Source organism: Ixodes scapularis, unplaced genomic scaffold (genome assembly GCF_016920785.2).
Source record: "Ixodes scapularis isolate PalLabHiFi unplaced genomic scaffold, ASM1692078v2 PGA_scaffold8__174_contigs__length_109621045, whole genome shotgun sequence".
In the NCBI taxonomy this organism is placed as follows: domain Eukaryota; kingdom Metazoa; phylum Arthropoda; class Arachnida; order Ixodida; family Ixodidae; genus Ixodes; species Ixodes scapularis.
In genome coordinates this window covers 23,396,667-23,420,170 of record NW_024609883.1, presented here as the reverse complement: position 1 = coordinate 23,420,170, position 23,504 = coordinate 23,396,667, and the positions used below count along the sequence as shown (strand labels likewise).

General features: G+C 44.6%; 1 protein-coding gene across 1 annotated transcript; it reads right to left on the bottom strand.

The window, feature by feature from the left end:
• Nucleotides 1-357: 357 nt before the first annotated feature.
• Nucleotides 358-22,739, bottom strand: LOC121833533. Its single transcript, XM_042286932.1, has 7 exons — nucleotides 22,706-22,739; nucleotides 22,179-22,262; nucleotides 19,728-19,775; nucleotides 8,891-9,007; nucleotides 7,346-7,348; nucleotides 4,417-4,484; nucleotides 358-507 (listed from the first exon to the last, which is right to left on the bottom strand). The coding sequence occupies exons 1-7, from the start codon at nucleotides 22,737-22,739 to the stop codon at nucleotides 358-360; spliced, it is 504 nt and encodes a 167-aa protein (XP_042142866.1).
• Between the last annotated feature and the right edge of the window lie 765 nt (nucleotides 22,740-23,504).

Genomic DNA, 23,504 nt, shown 5'->3' with positions numbered 1-23,504 from the left:
ACGCATCGAAAGAGGTTCCGAAGTGGCAACAAATGACGTCGCAAAAGCCGGAGTGTCATACCGCTGGACGTCGCGATCCCGGAGGTCGGGCGTAAAAGTTCTGGCAGATAGTACGAGTCCGTTTTCCCCCGCTCCTGGGTTACCATGTCAGTATTGGACCAACTCGCCTCTACAGTTTCTTAGTTGAAATCATTATATTTAAGACTATATATAAATACGTTAATCAGTAACTGAATTACGTCACCAGTTTTAGATCCCCCCTAAAAATAGTACCTGCAAAAAAAAAAAAAAAAAAAACGCGCGTTGCAAATTTATTTTTAGACAGACCCGCGGTGGTGACAACTATTTCTGAATTATTTACGCCGTTAGCATAGCGATGACCGTAGCATTTTCAAACTCCGTCTTGTTTTGCGATGCAAATAGCTTTAAACCCCACAGAGCAGTATTTTCATCCAACTTGCCACCTTTATCGATGCTGGTTTCATATATCCTGTCCTGCTCAAACTTCTGAAAAATGTCACATCGTCGCAAGATCACGTTTATACTTTTCATGTCAAGTTTTTCTTTTTTATTCTTTTTTAGACTCTACACGCTCTGAGTACATAGCAAGCGACAGTTATCAAGGCACGATGGGTGGAAGTTACATTCTTGGCAGAACAGAAGACGACATGTCACTTTCAAGCCGCCCTAACACTTATATACACTCTTAACACTCACATACATAAGACTTTCTGCAGACATGTTTGAAGCGCACATTTTTATGAAACAAAAATACTTCAAACATTCCTGAGTCGCGCCCGCAGATAATTATGTCATCGTGTATTTTGTATGATGTACGAGCTGTGTGAATGCGGCTTTATGGTCGTCGCCACTAAAGTTATACACTTGTGGAACCGGTTTCGTCTGTGTCTAACAATCTCGAGCTCGCCTCGGACGCGTTGTTCCATCAATAGCTACCTGAGAAGACCGTCAGCAGATACCATCGATCACGCAGAGTCAAGACGCACTGAAGTGTTCCCTTTTTTTAACGCTTTCCAAATATTCACAACTCGAAGTTTACGAAGGTATACCTCGAGGCGCCGATGTTTGCACGTTTGCGAGTACATTTATTTCACTCGCTTGCGCGATTACAGCGCTCAGATTTCGAAAGTATGCCCAAATACCGTAGAGACTAGTACAGGAAACTCCGGTGTAAAACGGGAGACGGAAGTAAAAAGCGATCCTGGCGGTATGGAGTGGATGACTCGCCACTTTCCCTGGAAATCAATCAAGTGGGTCTGACTCACTAGAGAAATTGATAGTCTACGAAATATTTCCTTTTCTTGATGGAGCATAAGGAGCGTAAGCTCGTGATATTGGACCTCTTGGTATTTTGATGTCAAAATGCAGAGTGTTGTATAGACCAGTCAGGATTTGTATAGCGATTTTGTACAATCTAAATGATTACTAACCTTTTCTGAGCTTGTTGATTTATTTGTTTTATTCCTACCGAAACATGTCTTATTAAATGCCCTGGGCTCCAAATGACCATAATTGGCTATAGGCATCAATTTTTATGAGACCGACGTGAAATGACTCCAAGTGGCCAGAAGTGATTATTATTGATAATTATGTGACTTTTTTGTTTGCTTACTCTTATGAACGGCTCCAAGTAGCTTTTGTTAGCTGTTAGCATCTTCTTTGACCAGATTGACCTTAAAGAGCTGCCAATTGGCGAGATAATTGACAATTTGCTGCGTTGGTGAATGCATATGGCTTCAACTGGCTAATATTGTCTATCAGCCTCCACTTTTATATATATTTGGTAGATATGGCTACAAATATTAATAATGAGTAATGAAAAATGAGCTATTTCCGTTTATAAACTGGAATGACTTCAAGTAGCTGTTGTTGGCTATTAGAATATATTTGTGACCAGATTGGCTCAATGGCTACTAATCACTGTTAGTCAGTGTAATAGCAATTATGTGCTGTCTGAGTGTTTATGAATGAGAATGACTTCAAATGGCTATTATTGGCTATAAGCACCTATTTTCGAATAGATTGACTGTAAATGGCTACAAACCACTATTAGTAGATATCTATTGCTTGAGCTATTTTTATATTTACAAAATGGAATGGCTTCAAGTGGATAATGTTGGCTATTCAATACGTCATGAATACTATGTCACTATTTGTCACTAATATTCATTATGAAGCGATTTAAGGTAGTATTATTAAGATGATACGCTATTGCCAACTATAGACACTTGCAGCCATTTTCATTCATAAGTATAGAAACAGCAGGATATGCCAGAATATTTTTGGCAATTCGAGCCAACCAGGTAAATAACAGATGCCTATACCTAATAATACCCAGATGAAGTAAGCAAATCTACGAACATGCCAATTGCATAAAATGTAAATAATAACGACTGAGATTTATGTATAGCCATTTCAAGCCAACATATTCCAATAGCCATTATATCCACTTGTAGTTAATCTTACTTCTGGGGCACCAATGCCTTAGAAGTGTGAATAATAGTCGCTAATAGTTATGCATAACCAAATCAAACTGATCTGGTCAACAATAGTTCCCAAAAACCAATATAAGCCACTCGAAGCCAATCTCACCTTTAAGAGCATGAGTTTCCCAGTATATTTCAGTTTTAGCTAATAATAACGACTTGAGGTTGCCCTAACATATAAATAGTCGAATAACTAGAAATAATGACTAATAGCCTAAATGAAATAGGCATTTACCTACACAGGGTCGATATGAAAACAAGTTTACTGATTTGCATGTGAACTTTCTGGAATTCATCAATTAATACAAAGGTGCCATAACCGAGTGTTTCTCAATATTAATCGGTAGATGTGTATTATTTACCGACAGTGTAGGGGGGGGGGGGAAGACAGTAGAGCACACGACCGATATCAATTTAATTTTCGGCACCGAGTTGCCCACTCCACGCCAGGAGATGGCACCACTTCTGTGTCTCCCGCCAATCCTATGCATATTTGGTTGAGCTTCCTGCATTGGCCTCAACGGCATTTGTTCCAGTATTGGCAGTCAATGGTATTTGGTATGCCATTGCACGTGACGTATACTTGCGGTTTAAACTCTCACCGGAATTCACGCTGTGACGCTTCGCCCTGTAAATTTCTATGCGTATTTTTTTTTTTTTTTTACCTTGCTCAAGGTTTTTTTTTTGCGTTGTATTTGTCTGTAGCGGTGGAAATAGTCGCGGTTTCCTTATCTCCATTAATAAAAGTACAGTTCACCATACCCATGACGTCACATTGCGCGTTTGGCCAATCCTCGAAGACCCACCAGGAGCGACGCTTTCGGTCACGTCCGTCGCCAATTCACGAACAAAACACATTTCGTCAAGAAGGCAGAAAGAAAACTTTCCAGCACTGCAACTCTTGATAGAGGGAAACAAGCATTTTCGGGGATGCACACACACCAGTTTGATTACTAACATAATTCTAAGGAAAACTAGAAAAAAAGTCCGAGAACACTTATGCACTTCTTATGAGTTCTGAATGCGAAAGTATGAATGTCCAATTGAATGCTGCTGAGTTCTCGGAGTTTTGCGGTCCGCCGGCGATATAGACGACTCAGGCAACGCCATGTTCATCGGCGCCATGTTCCTCGGCGCCGAGAGGAGCAGAAGCAGCCGCAGCGCCGGCAGGGAATGCGGTGCTGTGCCTAGCGTACGGAGCGGGAATTTCCACCTCCCAATTCTCCCTCCCCCCCTCTGGGCCGCCATCGCCGAACGCCGGCCACCCTCCCTTTAGTTGTTAATTTCTCGCGGCCACAAACAACACCGGGTGCGCGGGAATTGAGGAGCCGTTTTTCGCGGTCACATCCAATGCCGGCAGTGCTCAATCAAAAAATTAATGCAGTATCATAAAAAAAAAAAAAAAATTAACGCAGCTTGCTTTTTGAGGGTTAAAAACCTGCGTGGTATCTAGAGAGGAGCTTTGACTGGCAGTCAAAGTTTTATAGTTAACGGTCTTTCTTCTGCTTTAAAACGAGCGAGTTCTCAAGAAGCCTACCTGTCGGCGGCCAAAATGACTAGTGATTTCAAAAGGAACCAAAGAACATAGTAAGTACGCGTTGATGCGGCCCAAATACGTCCCTGCTCGTACTTATTGAGTTCTGTCATCGACGGTGCCACTCGCCACGCTTCCGCAATTCATCGACCTCACAAAACGATGTTAAGAACTAATCGCCTGCGTGCGAACTAACGGGGAAATAGCGTTTCTTGAAACCCACCCCCCATACCGCCGAGGCTGCAACATCTCTGATGCCGGTGTCGATCGCCATGTGTCATGGTGCGGCAAGCACGCTCGGGAATTTCTGAGCGTGTAGAACCCCTACGCGTGTACTCCACTCGGGCTGATCCGTGAGTGAAAAGAATATCTTACACTTAGGCAGCTGATTCCAACCAGCCTCACAACGAGTCTCAAATCGTGTGGCAGTCCGCTGTAAGTTGCTCTCACATACAAAAAAAAACAAAAAAAAAACACGAGACATGTTAATTACATCGACGAGTGAGAACTTTGGTCATGTCTAGACGGGGAAAAAATTAAATTCTGCCATAATCAAAACAATTAATTACAAAATGAAAAGTAATTGAATGGTTGTTTTATTGATTGATTGATTAATTGGGGTTCCATTGCGCAAGGGCAACTCAGGCCAGAATGGACCAAGAGTGCAAAAATGAAAAATGAAAGACGTTTACAATTCCCGGTAATGACGAATTAGATGAGTTTGAGGGAAGGGTACGGTGGGGAGGGTATGCCCCTCCTCCGCCTCCGTACCCTCCCCTCCCATGTCCTATCTACTCCCATTTAGCTGGAAACGTCTATGCTAGGTCTAGCGGAAAAATTTTCCCGTTACCTTCAGCGGGGAAACGTCTCATAATGCAACGCGCGGCTACGCCGACGGCGACACGACGTCAACGGCGACGTTCCTTGAGCTGGAAACAAGCTTAAGAGCTGCGCTCTAAAAATAACTTTCACGTTGCGGAAGGCTATATCTCCGCCAAAATGTAGCACTCGAGGTCTGGACCAGATAGCATAGTTTCCGGAGTAGAGTCACTAAATAAAGCTACGCTTTCAGAGTACCGAAACTCCCCAACTACGCGTCTGAAGCGCGGCAGGCGCCGCTATCTTGGGTCCGCGAGCTGATAGAGGAGTGACTCTAGCTGAGCCAAGAAGAGCTGTAGCCGTCGCCTGCGCCAGTTGCCGCGGCCGCAACTGTGGCAGCGAATCAAAGTCGTGTTGTTCGTATCTCGACGTAACACGGAAAACGCGCGTGCTGAGCGACGGACTTCAGCGTGCGCGCGAAGTAAACAGCAAACACCAGCAGGCAGAGGATCGCTGGACCCAAGATGGTAACGTTGAAAAAACGCGATGATGATGATAGCGACTCACGTGACTGCCGCTGTCCAATGATGACGCAGCGAACCAGAATATTGTTGAATAGAGCGACTGTATTGTCGGCAAAATGCCAAAGAAAAGGAATGCGGTACTCTGAAAGCGTAGCTTATTTAGTGACTCTATTCCGGCCTAACCGTTACCTGATTCAAAAAGTTATAAGCGATTTTCTTAACTTTTTATGAGAAAATGGCTGCTGGCAAAACCCACGAATACATGGGGGTAAATGGCGCGAAAACTTTCGCAAACTGACCCTATTTTCACATTGAAACTTTTTGAAATTAAGTTTTAACTTTTCGATAAGTGAAGTGTTATTTCTGAAACTTTAATATCTGGTCCGACCACGAGCGTTGCTTACATTGGGGAAGCGGAGAATAAACGAACGGCGATGCGGAGTTAATTTTTTCAACAAAGCATAACAGTGCTTGTGCGTGTGTGGGTGGGGGGGGGGGGGGGGGGGCGGGGGGGGGCACGCTGTAGGTTTTTTTAAGGAAACCCTAGGTTAGCTGTCCAGGTTGGTCCCCGTGGGCCGCTCTTAGAGCCCACTTTCTGTTACTTTACAAGAGAGGCCATAATCTACAACGTACCAAAAGGGACGAGAGGGGGGGAGGGGGCGAGAGCGGGAAACAGGGGAGCATGGCCGAAAAATAAAAACAAGCTCTGCTACTAGTGAGTTCACTTTACAAACGCTAATTTTTCCGAAGTTCTTGGTTTAGGTGAGTACGCAAGCACCATTCTTCTCTATTTTTATGCAAAATCAGGGATGGGCAGTATATCAAATACGTGTATTTGAAATGCGTATTTCAAATACTTTGTGTATTTTGTATATGTATTTAATTACAAATTGGATAATGTATTTGACGTGTGTATTTAAATTCTAAAACGTGGGTATTTCAATTACAATTGTAATTAAATACAATTTTGTGGGCCAAAAAATACATATTGTTTTTATGCATGTGGTTGTAAGATATAGTCTCCACCCTTTATTCGGCCATGGGGCTTTTTTCTTTTTCTCCTCCGGCTTTATTTTAAAGGCGCTGTCCACAGCAGGAAGGAAACTACTTTCTGCACCGAATGCAGTGTTTCTCAATCAAGCACAAGCGTTTAGTGACTTTGTGATTACGGTGCTAGTCCGGGGCAAGAATAGTGACGAAATCGACGTTCACAGCCAGACTGGCTAAATAAGTGCCTGTGACAACTTGTGATGCTATCCAGCCTGATTTCCATCCATATTTTTGCCTGGAACACTCTAAATGCGCGGGTCGTCCAGATTTTCGTAACTGGTGCGTAGGGTTGTGCGAATATCCGAAATTTCGAATAGTAGTTCCGAATAATACACTGTTCGATATTCGCTTCGAGGAAAACTGCACCATTCGCCTTTTTTGAAGTGCTGATTGCGGCGGGTTAGCCCCGTTGAGTGCGCTTCTCACCAAAAACCGGTGCGCTGTGGAGAAGCAATACCAGCGGAAGTGAGCTCCGCGGGTGTTGCTTCTCCACAGCGCATCGGTGATTGGTAAGAAGCGCACTCAATGGGGTAGCCCGCCACGGTAAACACTTGGATAAGTACGAATATCGTAATTGCGTGCTTGGAAGTAAAGCGTACTTTCAAAGTGGGATGGTGCACCTATGCCGATTGTATTCGAAAATAAATGAAAAGTTTGTTAATGTGTATATCTACATTATAGTAAAAGTTTCAAAATTAAACTGTTATGGAATAGTATACTTTGTTAGGCAGTGATGGCCTTACAACTTGCGTTCATCATGCACGATTCATTCGTTTTAAATTCCAGATTAAAGAAAGAATATTTTATATAGCAAGATTTGTAAATTCGCTCCTTTGGGTATAGTTGGCCATCTCTACAGGATTCATTTTATGTCAAGTCCGTCGTTTGCTTCCCATCCCAAGACACTAGACCTTCTAAGGTTACAGTTTATAAATATGGATAGATTAAACTTATTTTAGAAATGAACAAGTAGAACAACCTTCAGAAGTTTAGCTGGGTTTTCGTCTAAGTATTATGCAATGGTAGTGAAAGGCGTGGGAAAACTATTCGATACTCGAATCGAAAATATTGGTGCAAAACCACTATTCGCTTCGAATTCGCTTCGAACTCAATACCTACTATTCGCAAAAGACTACTGGTGCGAGTTACAATAATAAAGAATTCTCTTGCTAGTGCTGCGCGTCTTGATCGTCTCGGTTCTTTGTTGGTCTATACCAAAATGTAATCAACAAAAAAAGTGCTTGAAGCTCTGTACTTTTTTCACGTATTGCGTCCAAGCAGATTACTTTTTTTTTTCTGATTATATTTCTATTACGTTACTAGAGCCTCGCACACTAACTCCCGAGTGATCGATGCAAAATAAAAATGAGATACCCAGAAACCCGTTGCAGGTGCCCTGAAGTCGTTGACGCCAATTTTGAGGAATGCATTTGGAAAAGTACTTGGAGGAGACTAAATACAATTGGTTGTATTTGTATCTTGTACTTAAATGCTTTTTTGGAAATATAATTAGATTTGTAATTAAATACATTTTTGACGAAGTATTTTGTATTAGTGTTTCGATACATATTTGCATGTATTTTACCCATCCCTGTGCAAAACCTAAGCATGTCAAATTAGTAACTTGGAGAATTGCTGTGTGCGAACAGAACGTATAGGCAGATGGAACTGCAGAAACAGCTATAAATTTTGTTTACGGGAGAAGACATTTCTATAGTATGTTTATTCTTACAAAGTTTAATATGTATTCTTTCAGAATTCTTCCACTCGTTTTAAACTCGTGTGGCAACAATGAGCGCAAGTTCCCACAAAAACGAGACGTGAGGCTTTATTGGGAAAAAAACGACGAGAGGGCAGAAATACACCGCTAAAATGGGACTGTCCCGGCCAAAAACGAGACGTCTGGTCACCCTTTACTTGGGAGATGTCTGTTCTTCGCACGATAGTTTAACTCCATTTCTCCTAGAGTAGTCTTTCTGTATCTAATGTCAGGCAAGTGCGCTGACCCTCAAATGTTGCGGAGTCTCTATGATTCACAAGTAGCAAAACCGAAACCAATTTTTTGCGGTCTTCAAAAAAAAAAAAAAAAAATTCCAGGAAGAGAGGAAGCCATAATGATCAAATCATAAGTGCATAAATAAAAAGCGATTCAAAGCTCCAGCAGGCCAAATAATTTAAGCATGTATTTTCGGCAGTTCGGAAATGGCGTAATGAGCGTTAATTTGGCCCTGTTCGTCAAACAGAAGCGAACAAAAAAAAAAGCGGAAAATCTAAACTAAAATAAACGCGTGCCTTTCGTTGTGTGTGACTTTTTATGCGACCAATCGGGGCATTAAAAAAGTACAATTCGGTTATCAGTGCCCAAAGTTTACCTATCACTGAAAATACATTAAACGACGCGCATTTTCCCTTTGTTGTTCTATATTTTGAAACTTCGGAACAAATGCTTTTTCTACTTACTCCGTTCGTCAGAACCATCATGTAAAGGCGCTGATCCCCAGAACTGTTAAACAATCGGCAGTGTGAGTGGTCCGACAGCAGAAATAAGTTAATGTGACGTGTCTGCGAAGGAACTGCATAGAAAGAGAAAGTAACTGTTAACTTGGTCGGCATCGAACAAAGACTACACGGAGCCCGAGTTCGTCTGCTTCTTTCCTCGTGGCTGTGGTGGCGTGAGAACGCCGAGCTCTGATTGGCTCTGATTAGGGGATAGTGGGTAGACCTCAAGGCAAGCTGCCTTGAGGTATATCCACTATCTTTCCAGTCAGAACCAATAAGAGCTCGGCGTTCTCACGCCACCACAGCCACGAGGAAAGAAGCAGACGAACTCGGGCTCCGCATTGTTTGATATTTCCGAGTCAATTACAAAGGAGACCATAAAAACAATTATGGGTTATAGTTTATATTATCTGCATATTGCGTGTCGTCGCTGGTTGGATGAGAGTGGCAGAGACGCATTTCAGTTGTTATCCCACCTCGAACGCGGGCTTTTTGGCTTTGATAACACTTAGGAGGCTCGTGAGCCTCGACCGTGCTCGCGCAACCAATACACGGTGGAAGGCAACGGAGTGTGCTGAAGGCCGCGGACATTCGAAGGAGGCGCCATGCCGTCCTCATTCTGCCAGTGATTCTGGTAGGACATAAGTAAAATGTTTTATTGCACGTGAGAGTAAAGCTCCTGAAAGGCGATTTTTGCTTTGATATGTCAAGAATAAAGACTGGAACGCAAGTGCAAAAAAATTCCGGCCGAAAAACGCACGCAATTTAAAAGATGCAAAAGTCGTCCATCCCAAGCCATTCTCGAGAAACGAGATTATATTTACTGCGCGTAACTAGCCAGCAGGGCTTTTGTTGAAAGTATATCCGCCATTTCTGTAGAATAAAAATGCAATAATAATGTCACTGTTTTTTTGTGTTTTTTTTTTTTTTTTTTAAATGGTGTAGAGTTGTTATGCGATGGTTTTTTTTGCACGTGTATTCGAGCCTTGAAGGCTAAAACACGTGCAAGAGAAACAAATCCAAAAACGCGCGAAATTCGGAAAGCGCTTAAGTTCGTACCACGCTATACTATCGAAGAAGTGCCAAGTTCGAAATGTTGGATATCAACAAAAGCGGAGAAGCGCTGTTGATTGGAGGCCGTCACAAAAGGCAATGAGAATATCTGCTACCCTAAATAATTTTTATTTTCTTTTTTTTTTACCTTCCACTTTAAGGCTCACATATGTGATTCCAACGCGTGTTTGTTAATTTTACCTTCTAAAAAAGCTGAAGAAAAGTCACGTTCTGAATTCCGTGCCATTTTCGGTTGGTTTTTCTCACATATGCTCCCACCTATAGATCGTACAATTTTGTTCCCATTTCTCTCCTTAGGAAAAGCTTTTTTGACTTCATCGTTCCACAAGAGCTGGAAGTCCAATCCCCGAGCTCTTATAACATTCTCAGTACAAAGAACAGAGGAGTGTGGCTGTGGAAAACATTCTGGGCACGAGCCGCCGGGACAACTCCCAAGCACTTGTTGAGCCCATCGAGCATTTTTGGGTAAATGTTATTTCGGAAATATAGTTTAGTTACAATTACAACTGCTTTCCAACTAGTTAATTATAAATAAAATTGTTACCTCACAAATAGGTATTAATTACATCGACAGATTAATTTTACAGGGTTAACACTTTACAAATGCTTTACTTCCAAAGGTATAGCAGAGTTAAGTGCCGTATAGTAATATATTTTATGTCCCAGTTTTAGAGATATTATTCACCATTTTACATGAGTTACATGGTGCGCCTTTATTTGACCTCGTCATTACTCGTGCAAATGTGGTGCGGGCCAGTTGTTTTTCTTCCAACATTATATTGTAGTTTCCTTTCTATCGAGGCATTTCAAATAAAATAAGGTATTCCTAGTATTCTACGATCCGGAATAACCGAATGGACGTTAAAACTCGTCTTTTATTCTAAAACTGACAAGAGTCGCAGTAAGATATTCAATGTACAGCAGGTGTTCCAAGAAAATTTACAAGGTTTTATTTGACCGCAAATGTAAGCTAAGCATCGCCGAACGCTCGTTTTCCGCTGAGATGTAGCACCAGAGGTCCGAACCAGATGCCATAGTTTCAAGACAAACCGTTATCTTATTAAAAAGTTATGAGTGATGTTTTGAAAATTCTAATGGGAAATTGAAGACCGACAGTGCTCTCGAATACCTGCAGCCGAACGGCGCCAATTAGCGAAAACGGGCAAAAACGGGCCCCATTTTCTTGTTGAAAGTTTCAGCAAATCAATGATAACTTTCGATTGAGGCAACGGTTAGTGCTGAAACTTTGGAATCTGGTTCGAACCGACAGCGCTACATTTAGGCGGAGAATGAGCGTTAGGCGAGGCATAGTTTATTTTTGTGGCAAAAAAAACAAATAAAGAAAAACGTTGTAATTGATTTACATCGTTTTTTGCACATTACTCTTACATTGTTTTACAATTTTTTCATGCTTTCTTTTCATCTTGACAAGGGTAAAATATTTCACCTGTGGGGCATGTTTTGGGCCAACCTGCAGGTGTTGTCAAGTTTACAGTGGCTCGGCTCTACGCCGTTGGTTCATACACTGGTGCAGTTTCGTCGCTTTTATAAGCCCCACAAGATGTCAAAGAGTATACTAAGAAAAGTTTGTCAGTGTCTCCGTAGAAAATAGGCTCCATCGTGAAAAGAATCGCGGGTAAGGTAGTAGAAATCGTAATTCGACTTCTGAACTTACCGAGGATAAAAATAATTAAATTGCAGCTACAATTTCTTTTCGGTCAACAATAATTATTTCAAGTTACAAATTACAAAAAGTCGTTGCAGTAATTCAGTTCATGCAAATAAATGGCTACCTAAGTATTCCAGGAAATAAGAGTTAACTGTGCTTGATTTTCTACTGTGTTTTCTGAGACCCTTTTCGCTAGTTCTGCATTTTGCGTCCCAAGCAACTTCCGCTCAATTGAGACGACAAACAATGGCCACCACATTACTGTTACTCGCAACGTCCATGAAATAGGTTCTCCGAAATAGGATCGGATAGCGATAGATTTCTTGAACATTTTTAATACTCCACTAACATGCATAGCAGAAGGACGTTGCTAAATGTCAGACTTGGTTTCTGCTGCACTTTAGCGTCCGACCAGTCGTGGCATAAACATATGTAGACCTCGCAATTGGGCTAGTGGGTGAACGTTAAGAAACATGGTGTAAGGCAGAACAAAAAAAGACACAAAGAAGTTCCGTGTGTGTCTTCTCCCATGTGCCCGTTATTTTTTGCGCCTTACACCATGCTTCCTAACATAAGCATATGCTTGGAGAAGGTCAAAAGAAACTAGGGGTGTCGCGAACCACCCCAGGTTCGATTTCGAAAGGTTTCAATATTTGCGAAGCGAACTGAGATTCGATTTCGAAAAAAATCGATATTTTCGTATCGACCGAGATTCGAATTCGAAAAATTCGCAACTTTCAATCACAGTGGAGTTTCGAATTTGAGAGGTTCGAAGTTTTTACTGTTTCTAAAATTTCGGATTTAAATATTTCGAATATATTTTTACGTCAGGTTCGATAAATTCGAAGATTTCGATTTTCTTTGGAAATAAAATTCGAAAACTTCGAACGCTTCGAATTTTCAGAGACATGAAGTTCGAACAAATCGAAGATTACGAATTTCTTTCTGCATAAAGTTCGAAAAGTTCGAAGGTTTCTGTGGTGTATTTACAAGAAAAACAGGTTACAGAAATCAGCCCGGTTAGAACACGGCTGCATGCTGTCGCTCGGGTAGGCAGTCAGTCAGTTCACGCGATAGTCTCGCGCGCACGCTGCACGTCAAGGCACGAGCACTGCCACACATATAACATTTCCCCCGGCGTAATTGAAGAAACCAAAGGAAAACACACACTGCACACAATGCCGAAAACGTTATGCGTCGTATCTGTCTGGAGGACGACGATGTCTTGTGGGGTAGCGCTGTTGCACAGCGGGGTTGTCGGTTGCCCTCTGTGGGGTGGTTGCAAACTCACTTACCACAGGCTCGTCGACGCAGTTGTCTGGATCCCTCAGGTCGGGCAGGAATCCGTCTGATGTGGCTTGCATCGAGTTTTCACGATGATGAAACATCTGGTCTTGGTGACGGCGCCAGATATATATGCCCCGAGCAGTCGTGACTCGAACCTGGAACGACACTGGGCCAGATTGCTTCAGAATTGTGCCGGGAATCCACTTCTGGGAGCCTCTATAGTTCCTCACGAGAACATTGTCGTTTACACTAAAAATCCTTGCTCGTGCCTTTCGCTGCGAGGTCTGGACGAACTGTTGATGTCCTACTCTTCCCCCAACGGAAGGCTTAATGGCATCGAGTATTGTGCGAAGTCTTCTGCCTAAGAACAAACTGGCAGGTGTTTCTTTTGTCGTCGTGTGAGGGGTATTGCGGTACGTCAGAAGAAACGTTTGTACCGTCAACTCCAGGAAGTCTTGCGGTCGTCCTTTTCGGAGAGCAGACTTCAATGTCTGGAAAAACCTCTCCGCGAGGCCATTAGTACTCGGGTGATAGGCCGCGCACAAGATGTGACGACCTCCTAGATTCTTAATAAAAACCTTGAATTCTGTTGAGACGAACTGAGGACCGTTGTCCGTAACAATGGCCTCAGGTACACCAAAACGACAAAACAAGTCCTGAAGATGTTGGACCGTGTGCTGTGATGTCGTCTTCTTCATCACATAGACCTCGGGCCACTTTGAGTGTGCATCTACGGCTACCAAAAGCATCTTCCCCTTGACTGGACCCGCGAAATCCAAATGCACCCTTTGCCAGGGCGATGTCGGCCATGCCCAAGGGTGGAGGGGCGCGGGGACTGGCTCGTTCCGCTGTTGATAGCATTCGTGACATGCTTTCACTTGCTCTTCCAGGTCATTGTCAATTGAAGGCCACCAGATGTAGCTCCTGGCTAATTTCTTGCTTCTGACAATACCTGGATGACCGAGATGTATCTCTTCAAGCAGGAGATTGCGCAGTTTTGGTGGTACAACCCGCATGCCATACATCAGACACCCTTGATGCACAGTGAGCTCCAGACGTCTGTCAAGGAAAGGCTTCATTTTCTTGTCAGTGATGGACGATGGCCAACCCACGTGTGTCAAGTCGAGTACTTTGCTTAACAAAGGGTCGTGGCGTGTGGCACGAGCAATGTCACGGCTGGTGACAGGTGGCGTATCTAGACGCAGAGAATAGAAAGTTTCGTTTCCTTTGGTAGATTCATCTGCCACAATGTCAAGTGGCAATCTTGACAAGCAGTCTGCTTCAGCGTTGTCACTTGATTTCTTGAACTGGAGCGAGTAGCTGTACGTAGACAGCGTCACTGCCCAGCGCTGCATCCGTGCAGCAGCCATTGCTGGAATGCCTGTTTTCGGGCCGAAAATGGTTTGCAAAGGCTTATGGTCCGTAATCAAGGTGAAGAAACGGCCGTAAATATACACGTGGAATTTTTTAACTCCAAATATCAGGGCCAGTGCTTCTTTCTCAATCTGACTGTAGTTCTTTTTAGCCTCCGATAAGGTACGAGACGCGTAAGCCACAGGTTGAAGTTTTCCGTCCGGAGAAACTTGAGAAAGAACGGCGCCTATGCCGTATTGCGATGCGTCACAGGCGAGCTGCAGGGGTCTTTTGGGATCACAATGAACTAAGATCGGTGGGGAAGTCATCGCAGCTTTGATTTTCTGAAAAGCGGAATGGCAAACGTCGTCCCACGTCCATTCTTCTCCTTGTCTCGGCATCTTGTACAAGGGGTGTGCCAGCGTAGAACGTTGCGGAACGAACTTTCCGTAGTAGTTCACCATCCCAAGGAACGACTGCAGTTGCTGCTTCTTTTTCGGAGCAGGAGCATTCAGTAGTGCAGACACTTTCTCAGGGGATGCGCAAACACCTTCGGCGTTGATGACGTGGCCTAGATGACGTAGTTCGTGCTGAAAAAACGAGCACTTGTCACGCCGCACTCGCACACCACGTTCTTGTAATCTCGGCAAGACGGCTTCGAGATTGCTGAGGTGTTCTTGCTTCGACTTTCCGGTGATCAGGATGTCATCGAGATAGCAGCCGACACCCTTCAGGCCCTTCAGCATATTATCCATTATCCTCTGGAAGATGCCTGGTGCTGATGAGATGCCAAAAGCAAGACGGTTCATGGTGTACAGCCCTTTGTGCGTGTTCAGCGTTAGCAACTTTTTTTAGTTGTCCGCCATAACCACCTGTTGGTAAGCCCTGCTGAGGTCGATCTTTGAGAATTCTTGTCCGCCAGCTAAGGCCGCCAACAGCTCATCAATACTTGGTATGGGGTACCTGTCCACCTCCAGGCAGGGATTGAGCGTAGCCTTGAAATCTCCGCAGAGGCGTATACTGCCATCCTTTTTTACTACAGGCACAAGGGGTGTCGCATACTCGCTGCTGGCCACGGGCGTGATGACTCCCAACTTTTCCATTTTCGCCAATTCTGTCTCGACTGCTGCTTGCAGTGCGAATGAAATGCTCCTAGCCTTCAGAAACTTCGGCTGTGAACCTTCACGAAGAAAAAGTTCGGCTTGTTCTCCAGAAATGGTGCCAAGCTCATCTTTGAACAGGTCGCTGTGGTTCTCCAACAAGGCGTCCAACTTTTGTTTAAGACTCTCCGACGTGTCGAGCCTGTTGACAGGGACCAAGTTCTTCCAGTCTAGCCGAATTTCTCGCAGCCATTCTCTGCCAAGCAATGCCGGTCCCTTGGTTTCCACGACGTACAGTGGAAGCTCCTTACTTTGGTCGTTGTGCTGCGCAAAGACCAAGGCCAGACCCTTCGGCTTCACAAAGTCTCCGGTATACGTGCGAAGTGTCAGCGTTGTAGGTTGTAGCTGCTTTCTTGGGAACAGCTTCCGAAATTCAGTCAAGGAGACAACGGACACAGCTGCGCCTGTGTCAAGTTCCATTGTAAGCTTCACACCGTCAACGTTCATGGGTACGGTGATCGGTTCCAAGCCCGCAGCCTTGACCGCTTGCAGAGATACCGCGTCGTGAACGGACGTCAGCGCTTTCACCTGCCTTTGTCGTTTCGATTTTGTCGGCTTCTTGTTACCCGAACGGCAGGCGCGCTGAATGTGCCCTTTCCGGTTGCACTTGAAACATGTGTCACCGACGTGGGGGCACGCATCACTGCGATGGTTGGTCCAGCCACAACGGAAACAACTTGACTGCTCTGGTACTTGCCTGTCGATCCGCACTTTGTGGTCGACCCGAACCTGGTGGACATCAGGGACCGATGCACCGCTGATGTGCGTTAACGCTGCACTTTTAGTTGCTATTTCCATCGCAAGAGCCCTCTCTACCGCTTTCTGGAAAGTCAGCTTTTTGTCTTCTGTGAAGAGGACGCGCTGTACATTTTCTCGGCGAAGGCCGCACACAAAACGGTCGCGTAGCGCCTCATCAAGAAAGCCTCCAAAATCGCAGCTGTGTGCTAGATCTCGAAGTACCGCTACAAATTCGGCGATGGACTCACTTTCTTTTTGCGAACGCTTGTAGAACTTCGCCCTTTCCGCTATGACGGATGGCTGCGGCGCAAGATGATCGCCCAGAAGCTTGAGTAACGCGGTAAACGACTTTTCGGACGGTGACTGCGGGGCCGTAAGCGACTTCAACAAAGCGTACGTCTTCGGACCGATGAGACTCAAGAAGGCATGGACCTTCTTACCTTCGGGAACCTCGTTTACCAGGAGGTATGACGCCAGTCTTTCTTCATAGGAGCGCCAGTCACTCGTCGTATCGTCGAAAGACTCGATGTGCCCGATGCGACTCATGGTCTTCGCTGAGGTGGTTGCCGCTTGATGGCCGCTCCAGGATTCCGAGGCTGGACAATCCTTGGCTCCAGTCAAGCCCCAGCAGTCAGACAATTATCCAACCCGTGGACCCGAACATCCTCGTCGCCAATAAATGTGGTGTATTTACAAGAAAAACGGGTTACAGAAATCAGCCCGTTTAGAACACGGCTGCATGCTGTCGCTCGGGTAGGCAGTCAGTCAGTTCACGCGATAGTCTCGCGCGTACGCTGCACGTCAAGGCACGAGCACTGCCACACATATAACAGTTTATATTTTCTTTTAACGCTAAATTCGAAAAAGAAACTGAAGATTTTGAATTCCTTTCTAGTCCAAGTTTTCAAAGTTCGAAGTCCGGTTTTCAAGTTCCTCCACAGTTTGTTTCAAATAACGTTTTCATGACTCACTGGTTTTCATAAAATCAAGTTTAGAAAAGTTAGGGTGTGTTACCTAGACTCTGCGAAGTTGTTCAGGCAATTAAATGAGACGACGAGTGTCCCGGATGTGATGAAATATTTTCCAGTGCAGAGTGACGCGTGACCATAGATCAGTAATTGTGACCGCCAGCCCGGGGGGGGGGGGGGGGGGGGGGGGGTGTCTTTATTTGCATCACGCAGTAGCGATCACACGAACACACTGTTTTACGAGATTCATCCAGTTCGAAACGGCCAGGGGCAGGCAGGTGGTTGAGGCTCAGAAAAACCTTGAAGCGACCTGGCAAACTACCTCGCCACCCCCTTACACGCTGGTAGTAATCCGATCGAACGCCGCCCGAGTGACGCTGGCATATAGTAAGTTAAGTTTGTAATCGTCCTGGAGTTTTATTTTCCGGGACGGAGGAAACGCCGAGCAAAAAGCACAGAAGTCTACACAACTCGAGGTCGAGGAACGTTCTACCATACCAGTGGCGTCGGAAGAGGAAAAGCATGGGGGAGAGGGCGGGGCTCCAGCCCCCCCCCCCCCCCCCCCCCTTTCCAGATAGTTCGGACTGTTAAAGAAAAGAATACGGGGAAAGAGGGCGTGTTTAGGGGTTAAAAGCGCTAAAAACGACGGACGAGTAGGAGAGACACACACCACAGAGCGCTACTTGCAACTGGTTTATTATTGAAAAAACCACACGTACCGCGAAACCAACAAGACACACATCCGATTCAGTTCCAACCGTCGCTAATCACATTTCTTACTCTGACACCAAACGATCATGCCTGGTGTCAGAGTAAGAAATGTGATTAGCGACGGTTGGAACTGAATCGGATGTGTGTCCTGTTGGTTTCGCGGTACGTGTGGTTTTTCCAATAATAAACCAGTTGCAAGTAGCGCTCTGTGGTGTGTGTCTCTCCTACTCGTCCGTCGTGTTTAGCGCTTTTAACCCCTAAACATGTTCAACCAACTAGCCCAAATCCAAACCCTTCTGCAAAGAGGGCGTGGTCAAGCTTATTTTAATCTGAAATTATTTATGCATATGTATAGCTACTGTCGCTCTGCACTGCATAAAAGATTTCGAAGATGGTCATTGTTAGAAACTCGTTGTCAGAAGGCACTACTCGTCACGTGTTTAGTGGTTCGAAGTTCAAAGCTATATCTTTTCGACCTAAATACCTGTGCCAAAATTAAAAAAAAAAAAAAAAAAATGCGGGATTAAAAGCTGGAGAAAAAAAAACTATCAAGACTTCGCCGGAAGTCTTGTATTCTTGTCTATTCAGAGGTTCAGAACTTCGAAACAAGTTTCTTTTACCAAAATGTGTACAGGCTAAAAGAAACACGTCCCAGGAACCTGAAGCGAAAAACAAAATGTTTTCTTTTAATGACTTGCTGAACTTGAACATTATTAGAAATCTTCTCCCATGGGTTAATTTATTCCTTAACGTGAAAAAACAATAAATACATTATTTTGTATTCTGCAGTAGGCAATGATATGTACTGTCTGTGGTGTTAATTTAAATTCGATACCTCAAACAACTTAGATGAAAATAAATATCATGTTTATGGCATAATTGCATGTAGATACATGTTTAGACATTTCTTCGAAACTCACGTTGAATAACAATAATCATATCTTAAAACGGCACTTACCTAGGCTATACATAGATCATTCTTAAAAAAAGTATAACATCTCTACCATAAATAGTTTCGGCTACAGCGCGCTTCAAATCTGGCACGAACGATAATCGTCAAAAACCCGTCCTCCTTCCTCGCCCCTTCGGGAATTTATTTCTTTAAAACTAAGCATGCCAGAACATTGAAACAAACGGCTTTGTCTTTCGTAAGGAACGCAGCACCGCGCGTAAAAGTTCGAGAAAAAAAATTACGAATGTACCTCACTACTTGAATTCAAACGAAACCGTCCGCCAATCTTTCGAAGTTCGTCGAACTTCTGACTTTTTAGGATTCGAAAGTTCAAAACTTTTCGAATTCTCGTGATAAATAAGTTCAAAAGTTCGAAATTCATCGATTTTTTGGTCAGTCAAGTTCCGAAGTTCGACAAGCATCGAACTTGGCAGCGCAATAATTTCGAAAGTTCGAAAAAGATCGAATTTTTAAGCGTAATAAGTTCGACGGTTCGAAAAGCGTCGAACTTCTTAGCTTAACAAGCTAAGAAGCATCGTAAAATTCGACTTCCGTCGAATTTTACGATGTAGACAATTCGAAAAATCTAAATCTTTCGAACCTTTCGAACCGCTTGATTCCATCATCGAAACTTCGATTCGAAAAGAGTTCGCGGCATCACAAGCTGAAACGAAGCGACCGGAAGGCCCTTGGGAGGCAAGAGACGGTTCGTGTTTGTAAACGCAAAACAAGCGAATATATCTCAAATATTACGAACACCAGACTGAACAAGGTTAAAGGGGAAAAGAAAACACTCTATAGTCTCTAATTATTTCAAGTCCAGCCCACATCCCCAGTCGTTAAGTCGCGTATCTCATGTAGCCGGTGTCCAAAGTAATATACCTGATGGAGGCTTCGTAGGTACTGGTGGCGTGTGGCTTTGACACATCTCTGAAAAAAAGGAGACATTCGAAATTAAACTTTTTCCGTCAGCAGAAACGCCAAAGAAGACAAAGTATACGACATTGTTTCGTACGCAATTCACTGTCATCCGCAAAACGACTTAACTGCAAGCTAAAAAAATATTGCCGCTTTTTAATATATTTTTATGATATATTATATTTATTGTAGATACGCTATAAACACTCGTCGGTAAAGATAAACACTCGTCGGTAAAGATAAAACATATTATGGTTAATGATCTATCTGGGAAGAAAGTACAATATCGAAAAAGAGCACAACTAATGTATTTCTCTGTTCTAAATCAAGAGTTTCATAAGCAATAAATAGATCGACGTTCGACCGTCAAACATCAAGGGAATGTCGGAATGTTTTCAGTGTTGCCAGTAGAGCATCCAGCCTCTCAGATCAAAATTGAAACTTCAATAACTTAAAAAAAATTAATTTTGTGATTGTTTTTTTTTTTTTGTTATCTTTGTGCTTACTAGTTCCGATTTTTTTTTTTTTTGAAGGGGGGGGGGGGGAGGGAGGGTGCGTGCTTACTGGTTCCGATGTGTCTATTGATGTGTCGAGTCAATTTTAAGGCAAGGCGGTGACGATCGAAATTTCGCCGCAGTTTACCGCAGTTGAACAACTCACGTGGTTGTGGCGTGACATAGAGCCATTGAATATTCCCAGAGTACCAAAACTCCCAAGCTTTATTTCAGAACCGAGTCGCGGCACAGCAGTCGCGCTCCAACATAATCCCCAATATGGCACTGCCCTGTGCGGTCGAAGCAAAGCACGCACGGTGTAGCGTTCGTTCTCATGCGAACTTTTCAATAAGCCTTGCTGGTCTGTGACGAAGATGGTTCTTTTATTATTGAAGTTCCTTCGTTCTGAGTGGTGCATGACTTGCTCCTTGCTGTTTCGCCTTTTGTTCTCGCCTCGAAACAGATCGAAGTCGAGTGCTAGGCTTAGCGCCTGAGGCCTATAGATTTTGAAACGCAGCACCAACGCAACCGGAGCGAGCAAAGGGGCCGGCAATCTTCTTTGGCGAACGCGATTAGCAGCTGCTTGATATAAAAAATCTAAAGAAAATCAACGCACTTTCCCTTCCGTCTTAACTCATCGATGCCCAGAGCTCCCACCCGCGCGTACGCGCCCGACTCGTGGTAACGCAAACACGTTTTATATACGTTTTTTTTTTGTTGTTTTGGGCTCATCCATAAACTGCATGACTGCTAACTTCCACCGCAGGCTAAACCAGCCAATCAGAACTGGAATCTGCGGGATTTACTTTCGGTAAGTGGACTGAATGGAATTCGATATTCTGTGAACATTCAGTGGCTCTATACAACGCGGCATATGGTTCGCCCGAAACCCCAAACGAATGTTCTTCGATGGCATGAGTTATCAGTGGTAAAAAGGGTGGACTACTTGAGATACCGGAGCATGGTACTAGTCGGCATTCTCATTGGCTAACCTAATTTAAAGCAGACCGACGACCAGTCGTGTTGCGGTGCTTTGTTGGGTAGTAAACATGCTAAGCGTCCCGGGAGGCTTCGGTTGACAAATCACGAAAAGATATGTGCCAGAAGCATCATAATTTCCGGAGAAATCGAGAGTCCGCTCGCGGCGCATAATCCCTATATCCAGTGCATAATCCGCCGATAAAACATTCTGATACACAGCATACGCTCTATAAAAAAGTCCGTTCTTGAAAGGCTCTTTGACGCCCCCAGAAGTCTTTCAGCTCGTGAAGAACGGTTTCGCCTCAAGCACTGTCGCCCCCTCGCGAAGTAGAAAGGCACCTGTGCGATGAAGCGCTCTTTCGCATCATAAAAGAAGCTATACAGCAAGTTTGTCTGCTTCTTGAGCACAGGTTGAAGTAATGTCAGAACGCCGAGCTCTGATTGGTTCTGATTGGAAGGATAATGGGTAGACCTCAATGCTAGCTGCGTTGAGATCTATCCGCTGTCCTTCCCATCGGAGCCAATCAGAGCTCGGCTTTCTGACGTCACCGCAACCCCTGCAAAAGAAGCAGACGAACTTGCGCTCCGCATGGGACTTTACGAAAAACCCTTTAGGGAGTACTTGAAATAACTTCTTAGGGTGCAAATTACGGACAAGCGAAAGAACCCCTCAGAGTTTTTTTACTACCAGATTTTTTTAGAGTGTACCTTGCAAAACGCGTGCTTTATAATTCTAGCTTTTATTATACAGAAGTCATCATTAACACAATCTGTCATTGTCGAAATTCTTCACACCTGAACGATATTGAAAAAAGAAGTATTAGTATTATAGTTTCAACAGCATAAACTTTTAAAATTTTAAAAGATTGTAGTTGGCGGAGCGAACAAGTACGCTACACCTCATATATGGGAGAAATATCTATCGAAATAAACCACTCACCTGCGTTTGGAATCCTCAGGAGAAAAATGAACAGCAGCAGCAGCTGCTGCGGTCGAGAGCTCCGTAGCGACGAGAGATATGTGCCTGGGCCCAAAAAAAAAATACGTTCACACACTTGTGTCCGAGAGCAGCTTAGTGCGCTCTGCCAACGCCAGCTAGACGATAAGGCCTGTGCCGCCCTCGGCCTTCCAGGCGTCATCATTAGTGAATCCAAGCAGCGTCGTCGACAGCGCGACTCGCGTGCAGCGTCTCACAGCGAGTGCGACGCTAACACGAGGCGACGCCAAGAAGGAAGCTCATCGAGAGTGCATTGGCCGCTTGGGGAGGGTCGGAGATCCACAAACGATGACGTCATGAGTAGGCCTTGTTTTCAACTGACTGTTTTCAACCCGTTTGTCGTCCCCCCCCCCCCCCCCCCCCCCCCCCCCGCCTTGGTGTTTTCTCAACACAAGGCCTGTTGGCATGTCACGTCATCAGGTTTACGTCACCTTCTTCAATAAAGCGTGGTGCACAGTGTAGCCAAATACCATGCAAGCCAATACGCCTCGCAAATGGGCTCATTTTCGTCTTCTGCGCATAAGAAAGAAAGTAGCGGTGACGTCAGAACGCCGAACTCTGATTGGCTTATCGCGACCCCCTATCTCAGCGTCGTCTGCTCCTTTGCAACGTCGTCTGCTTGCAACGTCGTCTGCGTCTGTCTTACCTTTCCTGCGACTTTCGGAGCGAACTCGACCTCGCCTTTAAGAGAGGGCAGACGAAATAACTCGAGCGGAACGTTGTTTTTGTCTAACAACTAGCAGACGCGCATCAAGGAGGGAAGTCAAAGGACTCCCTGGCGAGGTGTCCCGGGCGCCGAGGTTTTTTTGCTTAGAACCGAGGCAAGTTCCCTCCCAAATACTTTTTCTCTCCATTCGTGTGCGGCGAGACCCCTCACTCTTTAACGGCGTCGGCGGGTTGGCGCAGTTAACGTCGTCTGCTTTACGTCTGCTAGTCAAAGCGGTCAAAGCGATGGCTGCTTTACCTTTGCTGCGTCTGTCGGAGATTCACCGCTTTTTCATCTGCGAGAGTCACCGTTGCTTCGGGAAACAAGGAGATAACAAGAGGAAGAAATTGACATTTTAATCTAAAACTGAGGTCAGCAATCAAAATATTATACGGGAGCGGTTCACAAGGGTCGCGCGGGCATGTTCCACTCAGCACGCCAGCCGGTCGTGGGCAGACGGTCGCCGAGTCGCGGAGAGCCTGCTAGGCCTAACTGCCCAGCTCGTTTGGTCGCGTTCGGTGGGATCGTGTCCGTGGGAGCTTTTCCCGGGTGTTTGTGGATCC